Source organism: Lynx rufus, unplaced genomic scaffold, assembly GCF_022079265.1.
Source record: "Lynx rufus isolate CCGP_SWC_20201006 ecotype Redwood Valley unplaced genomic scaffold, mLynRuf1.p SCAF_43, whole genome shotgun sequence".
Classification (NCBI taxonomy): domain Eukaryota; kingdom Metazoa; phylum Chordata; class Mammalia; order Carnivora; family Felidae; genus Lynx; species Lynx rufus.
This window is the reverse complement of record NW_025814860.1, coordinates 1,115,531-1,133,268: the sequence shown is the minus strand read 5'-3', so window position 1 is coordinate 1,133,268 and position 17,738 is coordinate 1,115,531. Positions and strand designations below refer to the sequence as shown.

At 67.7% G+C, this 17,738-nt stretch overlaps 1 protein-coding gene across 2 annotated transcripts in view; it reads left to right on the top strand.

Annotated features, from left to right (window-relative positions):
- CACNA1H (calcium voltage-gated channel subunit alpha1 H) overlaps window positions 1-11,106 on the top strand; it is a 59,898-nt gene extending 48,792 nt beyond the window's left edge. Inside the window, exons 17-34 of one of the 2 annotated variants that reach the window (XM_047097938.1) lie at window positions 304-404; window positions 566-689; window positions 767-835; window positions 934-1,118; window positions 1,332-1,458; window positions 1,705-1,830; window positions 2,055-2,144; window positions 2,376-2,568; window positions 3,067-3,084; window positions 4,488-4,639; window positions 5,437-5,546; window positions 5,725-5,858; window positions 6,079-6,149; window positions 7,481-7,559; window positions 8,653-8,774; window positions 8,882-9,284; window positions 9,374-9,546; window positions 10,104-11,106. In XM_047097938.1, coding sequence (XP_046953894.1) covers window positions 304-404; window positions 566-689; window positions 767-835; window positions 934-1,118; window positions 1,332-1,458; window positions 1,705-1,830; window positions 2,055-2,144; window positions 2,376-2,568; window positions 3,067-3,084; window positions 4,488-4,639; window positions 5,437-5,546; window positions 5,725-5,858; window positions 6,079-6,149; window positions 7,481-7,559; window positions 8,653-8,774; window positions 8,882-9,284; window positions 9,374-9,546; window positions 10,104-11,105 — 3,279 coding nt within the window. In that variant the 3' untranslated portion in view covers window position 11,106. The remainder of the gene's footprint in view (window positions 1-303; window positions 405-565; window positions 690-766; window positions 836-933; window positions 1,119-1,331; window positions 1,459-1,704; window positions 1,831-2,054; window positions 2,145-2,375; window positions 2,569-3,066; window positions 3,085-4,487; window positions 4,640-5,436; window positions 5,547-5,724; window positions 5,859-6,078; window positions 6,150-7,480; window positions 7,560-8,652; window positions 8,775-8,881; window positions 9,285-9,373; window positions 9,547-10,103) is intronic. The other variant, XM_047097940.1, reaches the window with a different exon arrangement.
- The last annotated feature ends 6,632 nt before the right edge of the window (window positions 11,107-17,738 follow it).

The following is a 17,738-nucleotide window of genomic DNA, read 5'->3' as shown; positions in this document are numbered from 1 at the left end:
TGAGCAGGTCAGCCCCCGGCAGGCAGCTCCTCAGATGCAGAGGGCAGGGCCACCTTCTCAGTGAGGCCCTTTTTCAGGGCGGTTCTGCCGGATGGGGGCCAGCTGGGGGAGGGGTCCCCTGGACTCCCAGCGGGGGTCTCTGTCAGTGGGTGGGGAGGACCAGGCTGGAACTGCTGGGACCCCAGAGACAGAAGGATGGGGCTGGGCCTAAGGAGGAGGGGGGCCCTGGGTGTGGGAGGGCCCGCGGTGGGGGGCGGGGGCAGGCTGGGAGGGGCCCTGAGGACCTGCGTCCTCTGCCCCCAGAGCTGCTGCCTGCGCCTGCGCAAGGTGCTGGAGCCCTACAAGCCCGCGTGGTGTCGGAGCCGGGAGTCCTGGGCCCTGTACCTCTTCTCCCCGCAGAACAGGTGAGGGGCACGCGGCGAGGGGCTGACTCCGCCCCCTGGGTACGCAGTGAGCGTCCCTGGGCCTCGGGGTCTCTTGCGCCCCGGAGCTGTTTTCTCTGGGGCCGTAGCAGCCACGCTGTCCCTGGAGCGGGTCACGCTGCCTCACGTGCCCAACCGCCCAGGTTCCGGGTCTCCTGTCAGAAGATCATCGCCCACAAGATGTTCGATCACGTCGTCCTGGTGTTCATCTTCCTCAACTGCATCACCATCGCCCTGGAAAGGCCTGACATCGACCCCAGCAGCACCGTGAGATGCCCTTCTGGCCCGGGGGGTGGGGGCGCGGCTGAGCGCGGCCGGCCCCTCTCACCAGCCTGTCCTTGCAGGAGCGTGTCTTCCTCAGTGTCTCCAACTACATCTTCACGGCGATTTTTGTGGCTGAGATGATGGTGAAGGTACCAGCGGGCCCAGCAGTGTCCGGTTTCTGTACTTGTCCCAGCCCCCCCACAATTGAATGTGCCCCCCACCTGGGCTCCTCCTCTGCGCCTCCCAGGTGGTGGCCCTGGGCCTGGTCTCCGGCGATCACGCCTACCTGCAGAGCAGCTGGAACGTGCTGGACGGGCTGCTGGTCCTGGTGTCCCTGGTCGACATCGTGGTAGCCATGGCCTCCGCCGGTGGCGCCAAGATCCTGGGCATCCTGCGAGTGCTGCGCCTGCTAAGGACGCTGCGGCCTCTGAGGTGGGCGGGGCCTCGGCCGAGCCAGGGAGGGGTGGGGCCTGGAGTCAAGGAGGAGGCAGGGAGAGGAGGAGTGGGGAAGGGGCGGGGCCTTTGCCAGGTGGGGGTGGGGTTGTGGAGGGGCGGGTCCTGGAGTCAGGGAAGGGGGAGGGAGGGGGGCATGGGGGATGGGGGTTGGGGGCTGGGTTCAAGGATGGGCCCCTGCTCTGCGTCCAGGGTCATCAGCCGTGCTCCAGGCCTCAAGCTGGTGGTGGAGACTCTGATATCGTCACTCAGGCCCATCGGGAACATCGTCCTCATCTGCTGTGCCTTCTTCATCATCTTCGGCATCCTGGGGGTGCAGGTGCGCACCCTGCTTGCCCGTGGGTGTCCCGGCTGTGGGACAGTGGTCTGTGGTCAGCAGCAGCCCGGCAGCCCTGGGAGGGCTGTGCGGGGCGGCGGGTCCGGTGGACTCATGGGTCCGCCCCCGTGAGTTCCGGCCCCGTGGGAAGAGCGGGCGAAGCCGTCAGAGTCAGGGTCTTAGGGAAGTCCCAGCCGCCTTGGGAGCCAGGAGGGGGGGCCCTCCGGATGACCCCGACGCCCTGGTCAGCTCTTCAAGGGGAAGTTTTATTACTGCGAAGGCGCCGATACCAGGAACATCTCCACCAAGGCCGAGTGCCGGGCGGCGCGCTACCGCTGGGTGCGGCGAAAGTACAACTTCGACAACCTAGGCCAGGTGGGCGGGGCGGGGCTCTGGTGGGGGATGGGCAGGGCAGGGATGGGGTGCAGGCAGCGGGTGCAGGCTGCCCTCCTCCTTCTGGGAAAAATGGAAACCCCGGACGGCAGTCACGGTCAGGTCTGTCTGTGAGCCGGAGACCATCAGCGGGGGGTCGTGTGGTCCCTCGGGTGTCTCGGGGTGAAGGCACGGCTGTGGTGACCACCCTTGCTCCGGCCCCGCAGGCGCTGATGTCCCTGTTCGTGCTCTCCTCCAAGGACGGCTGGGTGAACATTATGTATGACGGGCTGGACGCCGTGGGCATAGATCAGCAGGTGCGGGGGGCGGGGGGGCAGCCCCGGCCTCCCGGGACCCACTTCTCCGTGTCTTCTGGGTCGTCTCGGGCAACCTGACCCCAAGAGGCTGCCTTTGGCCTCAGAACTCGCGGCCGTGTGGGGCCAGAGCTCTCCCAGGCAGCCCCGTCTCGGATCCTGCCGTGCGTGGGCCGTCCTGGGGACAGGTGCCCTCTGGAGGACGGGGACCCACGTGTCACTTGTGTGCCGCAGCCGGTGCCCAACCACAACCCGTGGATGCTGCTCTACTTCATCTCCTTCCTGCTCATCGTCAGCTTCTTCGTGCTCAACATGTTCGTGGGCGTCGTGGTGGAGAACTTCCACAAGTGCCGGCAGCACCAGGAGGCCGAGGAGGCGCGGCGGCGCGAGGAGAAGCGGCAGCGGCGCCTGGAGAGGAAACGCAGGAGTAAGGCGCTCCGGGTGGCGGTGGGTCGGCCCCTTCCACCCGCGGGAGCCCCGTGCCCGTGGGACTGCGGAACGGCTCCGGCCGGGTCTCCCTCCCACGCGGGCCCCAGCAGCTTCTCCGCGGCGGGACCGGAGTGCCCCGCCTCGTCCTGGGCCTGCGTGGGGGCCGGACCCCCCCCCCACCCAAGGAGGGGCCAGGACAGGGGAGGGCGGGCGCCGGGGACAGGTGGCGCGGGGGTCTTCTCCCAAGGGGCCCAGGACACGAACGAGACCCCCGGTTTCCAGCGCCCGTCGCCACAGGGGCAGGTCCGTTTCCCGAGGGAAGAGCGAGCGAAGCCGTCAGTCAGACAGGGTCTTAGGGGAGTCCCAGCCAGCTCGGGAGCAAGGAGGGCTTCTTGCAGGAGGGGGCCTGCCGAGTGTCCCCACCTGCCCCGCCCCGTGTGGAGTGTCCATGCCCCACCCCCCGAGGCCAGCTCAGACCATCTCCTTGTCTTTCCAGGCACCTTCCCCAGCCCAGGTATCTGCCCCCCGCCCCGCATGTCTCAGCCCCCCGCTTCGGCCGGCCAGTGCACGGGGCTACGGGCTGGCCTTGCTCCGGGCTCCGTTGCTGCCGTGGGGACGGGTGGACGTTGCAGGCTGGTGCCGGGCCTGCTGGGGTCCATCGCGGGGTGGGCCCAGGATGGCTGGGGGGCGGGCGCCAGGCGTCAGCGGGAGGGAGGATTCACTGGCTCACCTGCCTGGTGTCCGTGTTGCCGTGTCCACGCTTTTGGGCTCGTCCCTCCACCTGGCTGCCTGCATGGCTGGAGCTCTGCTGCGTCCTGGGGCACCTGCCAATCTGTGGCCGCTCCCCGTCCCCGGCACTGGCCCGCCCCGCCCGGCTGCTTGCGTCTTTGGCTTTGTGAGCCGAGCCAAGCTCTCTAGTGACTGCACGCCAGCCCAGGGAGCATGAGGGTCCCGGGGAGGGGTCGGCTCCCAGCAGCCCCTGCTCTCCCAGGCCCTGGGCCTTCTGGCTCGGGCCGCCATAGCTCTTGCCACCCTGGCCACGCCTGTGCAGGGTGCTGTGGCCCGGGAGTGTGTCCGTGTGCGGTGGGGGCAGCTGTGCTTTCACTTGGTGCTCAGCCGACACCGATAAGCTCTAACGGGGTGACCACAGGCAGCATTTAGTGCAGGCAGAACCGTTGGAGGACGCATGACCCCCGCCCCAGGTCGTGGCCGTCAACCTCAGATGGGCCAGAGGTCCGGCAGAGCCCAGACAGCAGGCGGTGGCCACTGGCCCCTTGGAGGACGAGGAGGGAGGGACTCTGGGCCTGGTTCCCGGGGCCAGCTCATGCCCGGAACGAGAGAGAGAGAGAGAGAGAGAGAGAGAGAGCGCGCAGGGGGTAGGCCAGCCTGCCCTGTGGCGGCTGGGGTCGGGGATGGACTGACCCTGCCGCCCGGGAAGGCCCTTGTCTGCTCAGGCTTCCTCGTCAGGGCGTTTGCACCGGTGTTTGTCAGCCCAGGAGGGCCGACGACGACGAAGCCCGGCTTGGGAGCCCCCGGCAGGGTGGGGACTGAGCGGGGCCCCAGGGCGGGGCCCCAGGGCAGGGCCCAGGTGGGGTCTCGGCTGCCAGGCCCACTCCTAGGCCCTGCCCTGGGGTTGGGGCCCCCTGATCAGATGGGCGACATGCTCCTGAGACCCAGTCCCCCAGGCCTCCCCTCCCGTGGTTCCAGCCGGCAGCAGGAGCCACTTCTTGCCCCAAATGGTGCCCCCTTTCTGGGGAGGAACTCTCCCCCAGGCTCGCGCAAACCCCCGCGTCTGAGCCCAAGGCCCTTCCCCAGCAGCTTGCACACCGCAGCTTCCGAGCAGACGAACGGGGCCATCTTGGTGCCGCGGGGCGCAGGCAGCCCCCTGCCCCAGCTCACGGCACCCTCTCCCTGCAGAGGCCCAGCGCCGGCCCTACTATGCGGACTACTCGCCCACCCGCCGGTCCATCCACTCGCTGTGCACCAGCCACTACCTTGACCTCTTCATCACCTTCATCATCGGGGTCAATGTCATCACCATGTCCATGGAACACTACAACCAGCCCAAGGTGGGGCTCAGTGCCTGGAGACTCCCGCTCCCCCCGCCCCCCACCGCCGTCCGCAGGACCAGTGGCGAGGACGCAGGCCCTGGGAGGGCCGTTGGTGGGGTCTGACGCTCAGCGGGGTGGACCTGGTCAGAGCCGGGGGCGGGGGTCCCACGTCTGCAGACTTTCCCAAGCCCTCGCTGGGGTTGGTGGGGTACGTGAAGCTATGGTTTGAGCAAAGCGTCCTTGTTTTCCTTTTTTTAGAACTGGTTGAACCTCCCTGGGCCGTGTGCCCTGGGGGGCCCTCCCCCTCTACCTCCATGGTGCCATCTGCGAACGAGGAGGGCCCTCCCCCCATTAGTGCTGTCTGTGGGAACGTCCAGCTGCCCAGGCGTCAGCTGGGCAGGGGACGGGCAGGGGGAAGGCAGTCGGCTTTTTTATTTCACCCTGATCTGGTCTGCGTCCCCATTTCATCAAAGAAAGGGCATCCCTCTTTCTCCTTCAGAGGAAGGGACGAGAACGACAGAGCCTCCCACCCTGAACCTCCGTGGCTTTCCTTGAAGCCACGCCGGGTGTGGCATGGCCACGTCCTGGGATGTGGGCAGGGGTCCACTTGAGGCTGGGCCAGGGGTCTGGGCTTGGGAGGGTCGGGTGCCCTCGGCCCAGAGGCTGTCCACGCCGCCAGACCAGGCACTGCCCTGCATACAAGGGCTTGTTGGCCAGGCCCGAGGGACGAGGGTCTGCTGGGGCCGTGGGGGGGGGGTTGGGGCTGGCACACAGGCACCTCGGGCTGGCCCTGCAGCCTGACGCTCTCTTCACAGTCGCTGGACGAGGCCCTGAAGTACTGCAACTACGTGTTCACCATCGTTTTTGTCTTTGAGGCCGTGCTGAAGCTGGTGGCTTTTGGGTTCCGGAGGTTCTTCAAGGACAGGTGTGTGGGGCGGGCCCCGGGGCCTGGAGGACCCTTGGGGCACGGGCGGGTGAGAGCCACAGCCCTGCGCCCCGTGGTCCCGGCCCGAGGCCCGACGACGCGGTCCTGCCGAGTAGCGGTGCGGGACGCAGCCGGGGCGCCGGAAGGAGGCCCTGAGCCCGCCCGCCTCCTGCCCCAGGTGGAACCAGCTGGACCTGGCCATAGTGCTGCTGTCCATCATGGGCATCACGCTGGAGGAGATCGAGATGAACGCGGCCCTGCCCATCAACCCCACCATCATCCGCATCATGCGTGTGCTCCGCATCGCCCGCGGTAGGCCGCCCGCCTGTCCCGCCCGGGGACCCCTGCTCGTGGCCTCCGCGGCCCCGGGCCCAGCATCCTTCCTCGGCTCGCCCTGCGGCGTCCCCCTGGGCTCGGTCCGGGGGCCGGGGAGCGTAAGGGATGGGGGTGGCCCCGGGGTCTCCGGCAGCAGGGGAGGGTGACACTGGCCCAGGCCCCACGCCCCCCACTGATGCTCGGCTCCTGGCCCTAGTGCTGAAACTGCTCAAGATGGCCACAGGCATGCGGGCCCTGCTGGACACGGTGGTTCAAGCCCTGCCCCAGGTAGGTCAGCAGCTCCTCGACCCGGGGCCCGGGTCCGCTTCACGGCCCCGAGGTGGGCATTACAGCCGCCCCCAAGACCACGAGACGCGGGGGGGGGCCTCACTCGATGCGATTCATTCGCTAACACGGTCATCGGTCTTGCAAAAGCCACGGTAACCGCCCCACGTGTGCAAGGAACGCCTCTGCTGTGCTGGCAGAGAGGAGGGCCGTGTCTCTCTGGGCCTCGGTTCCTCTGGGAAAGACTGGAGACCAGGGCGCACCTCCCCCAGTCCGATTGCAGATGCAGTGGGCAGAGGACGTGGGCCAGAAGGACTTGTCTGAGTTCAGAGGACTGCACCCAGCGCGTCTGTCCACCCCTGTGTCCTTCTGTCCGTACGTCCACCTCTCCACCAGCCATCCATCCGTCTGTCCATCGTGTCTTTCTCTCCGTACATCCAACTCTTCACCAGCTGTCCGTCTGTCCATCCACCCATGTCCTTCTGTCCATACATGCAACTCTCCCACCAGCCATCTCTCCACCTGTGTCCTTCTGTCCATTTGCAGCCCTCCCACCAGCTACCTGTCCGTCCACTCCTGTGTCCTTTTTTCCCTACATCCAGCTCTCCCACCAGCTGTCCATCCACCTCTGGGTCCTTCTGTCCATCTCCAGCCCTCCCACCAGCTATCTGTCCGTCCACCCCTGTGTCCTTCTGTCCACGTCCAGCTCTCCCAGCCAGCTGTCCGTCTGCTAGCCCAGCGCGTTCCTATCCAGCCGCTCACTCACCCCCACAGCCCCTCCTCTCCAGCCGTCTGCACATCACACACCCCCTCCCACCTTTGGCCAGCCCCCTCCTGTCCCCTCTGCGGCCCCTGAGGCCCGTGCCAGCAGGAGTGATGGGGGGAAGGGGTGGAGGAGTCAGGGGGATGCGTGCTAGAGAAGGAGCGGCACGGGTCACAGGACGCCAGGGCGCCCTGCCGAATGCGGCATGTGCCAGGGCTGGGCAGGGGGCAGGACGCCCTAGGTCTGCATAGCTAGCCCCCAGTGGGGTCCCTGAGGCTGGAGGTGGCCTGGGGCTCTGAGGAGCAGAGGAGCAGGGGGCGGTGGGGCCCGGGGTGCAGGGTGGGTGTGAGGAACTGAACCGAGGAGGGACCGAGGTGGGGGTGCTGGCAGAGGGGCCCCCGGGGGCCACAGAGCTCCAGGGCCTGAAGGGACGGGTGGAGAACAGGGCTCGAAGGCAGTGGCGGGAGCCTGGCCAGGAGTGTGGGTGAGGGCAGCGAGGTGGGGCGCCGAGAGCCCAGCGGGTGGGGGCTGAGGCTGCCCCTGACCTCACTCTGCTTTTCTCTTCGTGTAGGTAGGGAACCTCGGCCTACTTTTCATGCTCCTGTTTTTTATCTATGCTGCCCTGGGGGTGGAGCTGTTTGGGAGGCTCGGTGAGTGTGCGCAGCCTCGCCCACGCGCATGCGGCCCCCCGGGCACCGGGTGCCCGCCCGGCAGACACCGGCCACCCGCCTCCTGCCCCATCTGTGTCCTCACCCAGCCGCCGCCCCCATCAGCCCTCACTGCCCACGACCCGCCCGTGCATCGGCCTCACACAGGGGCATCCGCGCATTCGCAGGAGTGTGGTGCCGGACCCCTGACACGTATTCACTCACAGGCGTGCACGGATACACGCGTGTTCACGCCTAGCCAGGAGGACAGGGCCATACGTGAGCGTGAGGAAGTGTGCGCGTGCAGATACACACTCGAGGCACATGCACCCGTCTCCCCGCTCCTTGTGGTCCCTGGGATACAAACGCTGCCCCGTGTCCTTTTTAACGGTCACCGGGGATTCTTTCCACCCCCCAGGCCCGAGGCTCTGGCCAGCGTGGGCAGGGAGCAGGTGGGGACTTTCCAGGACAGCCCAGTCCCTTGGGATCTCCTCAAAAACATCCGATGTCACTGAGTGCTTAGTGGCTTCCGGCAGCCGCTAGTGTGGACTTGTCTGTAAGGCGGCGGAGGTGGCCGTCACAGCTCAGGGTCTGCCCAGAGGGGATCCTGGGACTCGGCAGCTGGTGCCCCAGACCCCAGCCCCCTGTTCGGGGTGCTTCCTATGCCCCACGACGAGGCAGCCGTGTCCGTCCTGACCCTGGGGCCCGAGGGCATGCTGACCTGAGAGGCAGGCCTGGGGAGCAGGGGTGCCCTCTGCTGGGGCTCAGCCAGAACCAGCTGCCACGGAGGGCTTGGCCTGTGTACCCGCAGAGATCGTGTCCACCTGGAAAGTCTCACATGTCAGGGTGGGGCTCCAGGCAGCCCTGTTCCCCTCCCCCGGCCTTGAAAGGGCACGGCCCCCACAGAGGCCAGCACCCACCTGCCAGGGCCCCCGAGCTGCGCGTGGGTCCTTTTCCCCAAGAGAGCGCGATCTGCTCCCTGGGGGAGGGCAGGGCTCTCGGTTGGGTCCGGCGTGGCCCTGTGTGGCCTCGGGGCCCAGGGTATACACCGCCCTGCAGAGCCCTCGGGCTGACCGAGCGAGGGTCTCCCCGGCAGAGTGCAGTGACGACAACCCCTGTGAGGGCCTGAGCCGGCATGCCACCTTCTCCAACTTCGGCATGGCTTTCCTCACGCTGTTCCGCGTGTCCACGGGGGACAACTGGAACGGGATCATGAAGGTAGCGCCTGAGCCGTCGTGGGGGGCGGGGCGCCCGGGGTGCAGGGGGGGGAGGGGGTGGGGGGCGGGGGGCGGGGCGCCCCGCAGTCGCCTGCTCTGCCTCCACAGGACACGCTGCGGGAGTGCGCCCGCGAGGACAAGCACTGCCTCACGTACCTGCCAGCCATCTCCCCCATCTACTTCGTCACCTTCGTGCTGGTGGCACAGTTCGTGCTGGTCAACGTGGTGGTGGCCGTGCTCATGAAGCACTTGGAGGAGAGCAACAAGGAGGCCCGCGAGGACGCCGAGCTGGACGCCGAGCTGGAGCTGGAGGTGGCGCGAGGCCCCCCCGCCCGCCCCAGGCCCGCGGCCCCGCAGAGCCCGGACGCCCCCGGCCTCCTGGTCGTGCGCAAGGTGTCTGTGTCCCGGATGCTGTCCCTGCCCAACGACAGCTACATGTTCCGGCCCGTGGCGCCCGCCTCCGCCCCACACCCTCGCCCGCTGCCGGAAGCGGATGCGGAAACCTGCTCGGGTGAGGCCCCTGGAGGCGGCCGGTGGGACGGGGCGGCCAGGCCTCCACCAGGTGGCCGAGGCTGCAGCGTTCTTACCTTCCTGCCCCAGGTCCTGCCCCGGGTCTGTCCACCTCTGCACACTCCCTGCCCGCGGAGCCCTGCACCTCCCTCCGGGTCTCTTCGGCCGCACCATCCCCAGCCAGGGACACCGACGCCCTCGGTGCCCTGTCCCCTCGGGGCGCAACCCGCTCCCCCAGCCTCAGCCGACTGCTCCGCAGACAGGTAGGAGAAGCCCTCCGAGTCCCGCGGCCCAGGCCTGGGGGCCCCACCGCGGTTCCCTCCCGTTTGAAAGATGAGTGGCGGGGACACCAGGGGAGGGGGGCACGTCCCTGCAGTCTGGGACGACGTACAGGGCCCAGGAACCGTGTCTCCTCGGGCACTAGTCTCGGTCCCGTGCAGCGCAGCACCCCTGAGCCTCGCCCGTACCCGGAGACCACTCTCCGCCTGCCGCGGCCTCAGATCCTCTCTCTGCCACGTGCCCTGTGCTTGGGCTTCCGGGCCCTGCTGGCGCTGTGCAGGGTGGGGGCTCTGTGCCCAGCGGGGGCCTCCCGGGCCACAGCAGGCTCTGCCCACGGGAGTTCAGGTCCTTAGTCCTCTGTCCTCGCTGTGCCCCCAGCACGAGCGGTGCGTTCGGCATAGGTGGGGCCGGGGGACGGCGTGTCCGCTTGCCCTGGGGAGTCTCGGTCCTACTCTGCGGGTGGGGTGGGGGTTCCCGCGCCCCTGGCTGCTGCCTGGGTCCTGCCCGGCCTCCTTGGTCACCTGACCCCGTATCCTTGCAGGAGGCCGTGCGCACCAGCTCCCTGGAAGGGCAGATGGCCGGCCCCAGGGATGGTGGCCCAGGCTGGGCGGAGCCTGGCGGGAAGACCCCCGTGAGGCAGGCGTCCCTGGGGGCCTCCGTACGGTCCCCACCCCGTTCCCCGAGGCCCGCCAGCGTCCGCGCCCGCAAGCACACTTTTGGGCAGCGCTGCGTCTCCGGTAGGCCGCCGGCCCCAGGAGGGGAGGAGGCCGAGGCCCCGGACCCTGCTGACGAGGAGGTCAGCCACATCACCAGCTCGGCGCAGAGCCCCTCGGCCTCCCCCGATGCCCCGGGAGCGGGCGGTGAGCCGGACCTGCACGGGTTCTGCGGCGTCGACACCCAGGGCTTCCGGGGGCAGCCGGGCCAGGCGGATGAGCAGAGGCGGCCCTCGGCGGAGCAGGGAGGAGGGGACGGCCGCTCGGAGGTCCGGGAGGCGAAGGCCCGGGTCCCGGAGGCGGAGCCCCCCTCGGGGGCCCGCAGGAAGAAGAAGATGAGCCCCCCCTGCATCTCCGTAGACCCCCCCGCAGAGGACGAGGGCACCGCGCGGCCCCCGGCGGCAGAGGGCAGCGGCACTCTGAGACGGCGAACCCCGTCCTGTGAGGCCACGCCACACAGGGACTCCCTGGAGCCCGCGGAGGGGGCGGGGGCGGACGCGGCCGCCAAGGGGGAGCGGCGCGCACAGGCGGCCTGCCGCGCAGAGCACCTGACCGTCCCCAGCTTCGCCTTTGAGCCGCTGGACGTGGGGGGCCCTGGCGGAGACCTGTTTGCGGACAGCGGCCACAGCGTGGCCCCTGAACCCAGAGCTTCCCTTTCGGGGGCCACGGTGCCTCCTGAACCCCACAAAACAGAGCCTCCCGTGCTCTCCAGCGACCCCCCAGAGAAGGGACGGGGGCTGCACCTCAAAGTCCTCCAGAGCCCCCCAAAGAAAGCAGGGTCCCCCCCGGCCACCCCCATCCCGGGTGACCACGTAGACAAGCCCGTGTAGCCGAGGGCACGGTGCCACACAGGTTTTAGCACTGGGGTTGGGGCGCACCCGGCAGGGTGGCGGCCCCGGGCAGGGCTGCGCGTGGACCCCAGCTCGGGCCCTGCCGAGGCGGAGGAGCCCGGGAGGCCGTCCGCCCAGGGAGAGGGAGGCAGACGCCGGGTCTGGACGAAGCAGAACAGGGGGTAGCCGTCGGCCTGGGAGCCTCCGGCCGGCGCGCTCGGGTTTGGGTTTTCCCAGCTCCGCCAAGGCGGTCTGAGGCCTGGTCAGCGGTCCCCTCGCGACCGCTGCATCCCTGGGACAAAGACCAGAAAACGACCAAAAAGAGGAAGTCGGAGGCTGCCCAGCAGAGCCCCGTCCTCACACCCACTTACTTTTGTAGGGAACACGTGCTCGGGGCCACCTGTGCTCTGGTTGGTGGCAGCTCGGTCCCCGAGGCCACCACGGCCACGCTTCACTGTTGCTCACGGTCTGAGTCCTCACCTGTTTGTCCCCCCTCCTCGTCCCCCTCTGTCCGCCTCCGCTCCCGGGCCCGCTGCCCAGCATCTGTGTTGGGGCGATCGAGGCACGCTCGCGTCCCCAGGGAGTGGGGTCCGGGCAACAAGCCGGCGCCTCTGCTGGCGGCCCCGCCCGGGCTGGGAGGTTGCAGCAAAGCCCCTGCGGTTCGCGGACGTTTCTTTTACAAATTCAGGTTAAACGTTGCAATAATCTGATACAGGAAATTTGGCTGCTTAATGGAAGGGGGAAGGGGGTGGGGGGCAAAGCAAAGGGGAATAAATATTAACTTATTTAAGAAACGCGTTGGGTTACCGCCGTCGGGACCCGCACCACTGCCAGGAGCGCGGCGGGCCCGTCGCCTCACCGAGAGCGGGGCTGGGTGATGCTCCCGGGCCGGCCTCGGAGTCTCCATAGAGGCTTGGCCCGGCCCCCCTCTGGTTCTGGAAGAAAGAGCCAGGCTCACGAGAGGGGAACCAAGTTCACACGTGCGCATTCACACTCTGGGGAAACTTGGCGAGTTTTTGCCAGGGCTCCCAGCAGGGCTGGGTGCTGGGGGGCGAGCTGCTGAGGCTGCGCCGTCTGCCCGCTCGGTCCTCTTCCTGCCCCGAAGACTCTGGCCCTGACCTTTGACCTGCCCAGTGCCCCGCTGGCCTCCCAGGGCTCCTTCCCAGCATGAGAGTGGGTATAGACAGGCCGGGATAGGATAGGACTTGGGATGGCTCCAGAGTCTTGTGGGTGACAGCTGTGACCACGCTGGTGGCTGAGGGTAGTGCAGACCAGCCCCGGGGCCAGGTCCAGGCCCTTCCTGCCACACGGCAAAGCAGGACCCCACCGTGGCCCCCCCGGCCACGGCCGCCTCCAGGGTAGTCTGTGTGGTGGGAGGCTCCTCCTGGCTGAGGACAGAGCTTATGTGCTGTGACCCAGGGGGACAACACCCGGTCTGGGGCCACGGTCCAACGTAAGCTCTCTGACACTGACCCCAGTGGGCAGAGGACACACAGTGAAGGGCCTCAGGCTCAGCCACTCCTTGCTTCACCCCAATCTCTCGGGGGCTCACAGCCTCCCTGGTGCCAGGGCCATGATGTGTGTGCGCTGCAGGGTTAGGGGGTGCCCTGAGCCCATGTGCCCCGCCAGGGTGGGGCAGGGAGGGCCCATTCACCTGCTGTGCAGGCGGGAGGAGGGAGGAGGGAGGAGGGAGGAGCTGAGGGGCAGGCTCCGTGGCAGGCCCCACCTGCTCCTTCTGGGCACCTGCAGCTATGGCTGTCCCCACCACTTGTGCCCCGTGGATGCTGCCCCCTGGCACTAAGTGGCCAGCTCTGGGCCGCACAGGCCACGGCAGGACCAGGGCGGCCCCAGGTGACCTGTCTGTAAACCCACGTTTGTTTTTCCCCGTCACCCGGACAGGGGTGGGGATGGGTGTCCCCCACCTCCAGGAAGCCCTCCCCGGTTCCCGGGGGGCACACTGGCTCGTCTCCTCTGTCCTCCAGGAGTCGGGTCTTCGGGGCCGCCCCGGAGGGTCCCAGCTCGAGGCCCAGAGTGAGCCAGGAGACAGTCAGGCCCTTGTGACAGGCGTCTGTGCCAGCTCACGCTGCCCACGTCCCTGCCCCCGCGCCCGCTCGGGATCCCGTGGTCTTCACCGCAGATCAGATGGGCACAGCCCCCAGCTGCCCAGCTCAGAGCAGGCGCTTCCTAACCGTCCGGCGTGTGGCCAGGGCCTGATGACAGAGCCGATTAGGGGCCCTGGGAGGGGGCTGGACTTGTCTGCACCCGGCCCCGGCTTGAGACAGAAACTCTGAGGGCCATCTGTGCCCCCCGCCAAATGTCTCTGGACACTGTGCCGTTTCTGCCCCCTATTTGACAAACTGAGGCAGAGGGAGGGGGGGTCCTGTCCCTAGGTGCCTTCCTTCTCTGGCCTCGGGGATGCCTTCCCAGCCTGCTGGGGTCTCTGGGTGCCCAGGGGACATGGGTCACGTGGGCCCTCGTGGTGGCCTCCGCAGGGGGATCCCTCCTCCTTGCCCCCACCCCCACACTAGCCGCTGACTCGGCTCTGGCTGCCCTCGCCCTGACCTTTCCTGGTCTCGGCTGTGTGGGTTTGGTTTCCAGGCACACAGGAACCCCCACCCCTGCCCTGCCCGAGGTGCCCTTCATCTCTGATCTGCAGCTCTGGGCGTGAAGGAGCCTAGTCCTGTCTTTCCGCCCTCACCCTGTCCCCTCGGAGCCTTTCCTTGCAAGACACCCCTCCCTCCACACCTATCCGGCCCGAGGCCTACCCAGGCCTCAGAAAGTTCTAGAACTCATCACCCCAACAACGGACAGTGACAAACCCTGGGTGGGATGAGGGAAGGAGGAAGCAGGACGGATTTCTTGGTTTTTTCTTTTTTTTATCTTGACACGCCCATATCCGCCAAGAGTTTCCAGGGGGCGCGTACTACACTTGTCATAAAAATAACTTCGGGTTAAGAAGAAGGTGCGGCCTCCCTGCCCCCCTATGACCCCTTGCCGCCCCCACACGCCCTGCCTCACGGGCCACCGCTGACCCTCCCCCCCGACCCAGGGCGACTCTGGAGGACCCCCGGTCTGCAAGGTGAGGGGCACCCGGCTGCAGGCAGGCGTGGTCAGCTGGGGTGACGGCTGGGCTCAGGCCGACCGGCCAGGCATCTACACCCGGGTCACCCACTACCTGGACTGGGTCCGCCGGTATGTCCCCGAAGAGCCCTGAGTTGTCCCCGGAGCTGCCAGCCCTCTGCTGCCCCCGACCGCTGCTTCGTCCCTGCGCCCTGCCCGGGGAGCAGGCCATGGGCGCTAATCCTCGTTACGGTGCCTGCAGAATACACGTGGTTGTCGCCGTGGCTCCAGTTGTGGGGGAGTCACCGAGGGAGAGGGAAGGGGGCGCAGAGCACGGCCGGGTGCAGCTGCGGTCACCGTGGGGTCCCCAGCCCCCAACCACCGTGCCCTGCCCAGGCCCTTGTACCCGGGGCCGCTTCTCAGCTCACTGGCTTGTCTCTTTGGTGAGTGACATCACGCACTTGGGGACAGAGAAAGCAACCAGGACCGTTGAAAAGACATTTCTGGGGACCCCCAGGCACTGAGATGGGGTTGAGGTGGGGGTTGAGGGGATGTCCCGCACCCCCGTCCCCTCCTCCCCCCCGTGCGACACCCCCCGAGCCTCGCGTTTCCCTGCACGCCCTCACCTCTCACGGCCGCGCTCGCCCTGCTGTCCAGGCTGCTACGGGGGGCGTGGGGTGTCCCCATCCGGGGTCTGAGGGCCGGGCGACTGTGGCCGCTCCTATGCGCACGCCCGAGCTGGACGGGCCACGTGGGCCACCCCCCACCCGCAGCAACGGGGAGAGTGGCCGGCCGACCCCACCCCGCAGACCACCGTGCTGGTCGGGGGTGGCACCTCGTTAAGGTTCTAATTCGCATCTCCGTGAGTTGTGACGAGAAGGGTCCCTTGGGCGACTGGAGCTCTGGGCCTCGGCACAGGGGGCGGAACGGCGGTCCACCTGCAACACCGGACAGGGTCCGAGGGCCCCACTGCTGGGTGTTCTAGTTGCGACCCGTCCCGTCTTCCCTCTGGGCACCTGGGCGTCCCCCCCGTCACCGCTCACGCCAGCACGCAGACTGGCTTCCAGGTGGAGCGGCCTTGCCGTTCAGACGCCGCTCAGCACCGACGCCCCCACGGAGATGGCTCCCTGGGCCCCCGGCCGTTCCTGCCATCCTCGGCCCCCCCTGCCCCCTGCGCCCCCGCCCCCCTCCCCCGGCGGGCCCTGCCCCGCGGCCGTGCCGGGAACACAGTCACTCGAGCAAACTGCTCCTGTCCTCTCCCACCTGAGCAATTCTAGTTGCAGACTGTTTACTCGTTTCCGGGTCTTTCTATGAGGTAGACAGCGCTAACCTTTGCCTGTGAAAGTCTGTGGTCTCCTGGCTCTTCAGACACAGCCATGTGCCCGAACACACAGAGAATGACATCACCACCGTCCTTCGGGGAGTCTTCTGGGCTCTCTGGGCCAGAAGGAGCTTTCTAGATCAACATTCACCTCTCTCCTTCCGGTTGTCAGACACAAACACGTGCGTTTAATCTAAAGTCTCTGTCCTTAGTGGTGAGATTCTGGAATGGTCCACCAGGTTCCTTCTACAGCCCCACCTGACTCCTGCAGCTTGCAGAGGGTGGGGGACAGAGAGGTGCAGGGGGTGGGGGTACTAGGGGCAGAGGGAGCTGTGGGGGGTCCAGCCCTCCCACCGTGCTGGTAGGGCCCTTCCCAGAGGGCCACTGTGTCCGCCGGGCGACAGGAGACCGCAGCGGGCCGGGAGGGTATCCCCAGGGCCAGGGGAGGGAGGCACCTAGAGCCAGGACACCCCTCCCTGCGCCTCACTCTGCTCTCCGGTCAAATGGGGGCAGAAGCGGCACGGTGTCACAGAGACATCAGGGGGCTCCGAGGCTGGTGTCCAGGTTCTCTCTCGACAGACCCAGGTGTCCAGGGAAGCTGAGGGCTCTGCAGGGAGCCACGTGAGGGGTTACGGGTGGGGAGAGGGGTCCCCACTGGTGGAGCCAGCACAGGTGATGGCCCCAAAGTCCTGCCTGGGGGGACCTGGGGGTGGTGCCTGGGTGACATCAGGCCTCCTGGGCCCGACCCTGCTGCCCACCCCAACCAGGCTGATGGGCAGGTTACCCCTTCCCGAGGCTCACCATCTGGCGTGTGGCCATGATGGCTTCAGCAAAGGCCCCAACACACAGCTGGGGTCACTGTCCTCATTCATCAGGACAGATGACAAACATGCCTTTTGAACCAAGAGCTGGCAGGAGACACAAGTCTGTGCCCCGAGAAGCCTCATCCTGCCAGATCATCAGGCAAACCCCCTCATGCCTCAGTTTCCCCACACCGGAAGGGTTCACTGACCTAGAGGGTCTCAGAGGGACCCTCCCACCTGGTCTGCGATTTGGAGCTGGGCCGGGAGCCGGGGCCGGGTGCAGACAAGTCCAGCCCCCTCCCAGGGCCCCTAATCGGCTCTGTCATCAGGCCCTGGCCACACGCCGGACGGTTAGGAAGCGCCTGCTCTGAGCTGGGCAGCTGGGGGCTGTGCCCATCTGATCTGCGGTGAAGACCACGGGACCCCGAGCGGGCGCGGGGGCAGGGACGTGGGCAGTGTGGGCTGGCACAGATGCCTGTCACGAGGGCCTGTCTCCTGGCTCACTCTGGGCCTCGAGCTGGGACCCTCCGGGGCGGCCCCGAAGACCCGACTCCTGGAGGACAGAGGAGACGAGCCAGTGTGCCCCCCGAGAACCGGGGAGGGCTTCCTGGAGGTGGGGGACACCCATCCCCACCCCTGTCCGGGTGACGGGGAAAAACAAACGTGGGTCTACAGACAGGCCACCTGGGGCCACCCTGGTCCTGCCGTGGCCTGTGCGGCCCAGAGCCGGCCACTTAGTGCCAGGGGGCAGCACCACGGGGCACAAAAGGTGGGGACAGCCATAGCTGCAGGTGCCCAGAAGGAGCAGGTGGGGCCTGCCACGGAGCCTGCCCCTCAGCTCCTCCCTCCTCCCTCCTCCCGCCTGCACAGCAGGTGAATGGGCCCTCCCTGCCCCACCCCGGCCCGGCACATGGGCTCAGGGCACCCCCTAACCCTGCAGCGCACACACATCATGGCCCTGGGGCACCGTGGCCTCCAGCCCCTCACCCGGGTGCCAACGGGGCATTTCTCCCCGGCTGCTGCCCAGCACCTGGAGCTCATACCCAACTCCCCCTGGGGAGCCAGCGAAGACCCTCACCGGAAGGTACCCAGATGGGCAAGCACGTCCCTAAAGGGGAGGACATATTGGCATCATACCCAGGTCACTTTTGCATGGCAAGTGGTTAATTCTGAGAACAGATCTTGCCTTACGAGAGAAGTGGGATGGAGGGATGGATGGTCGGAAAGATGGGGGATGGAAGGAGGGACGGATGCAAGGTTGGGACCACGTGGTGGCCTCTGGTGCAGGACAGAGCTGGGGGCTGTGGCCGCAGAGTGGAGCCAACCCTGAGACCCTCACTCTCCCTTGCCAAGCCTGGCAGGACACCAGCCCCAGCGCGGCCCCCTGTACCTCGGGACTGGCCGACACGCTCCCACGGAGGGCCCACTCCACAAAGACTGACCGCACTC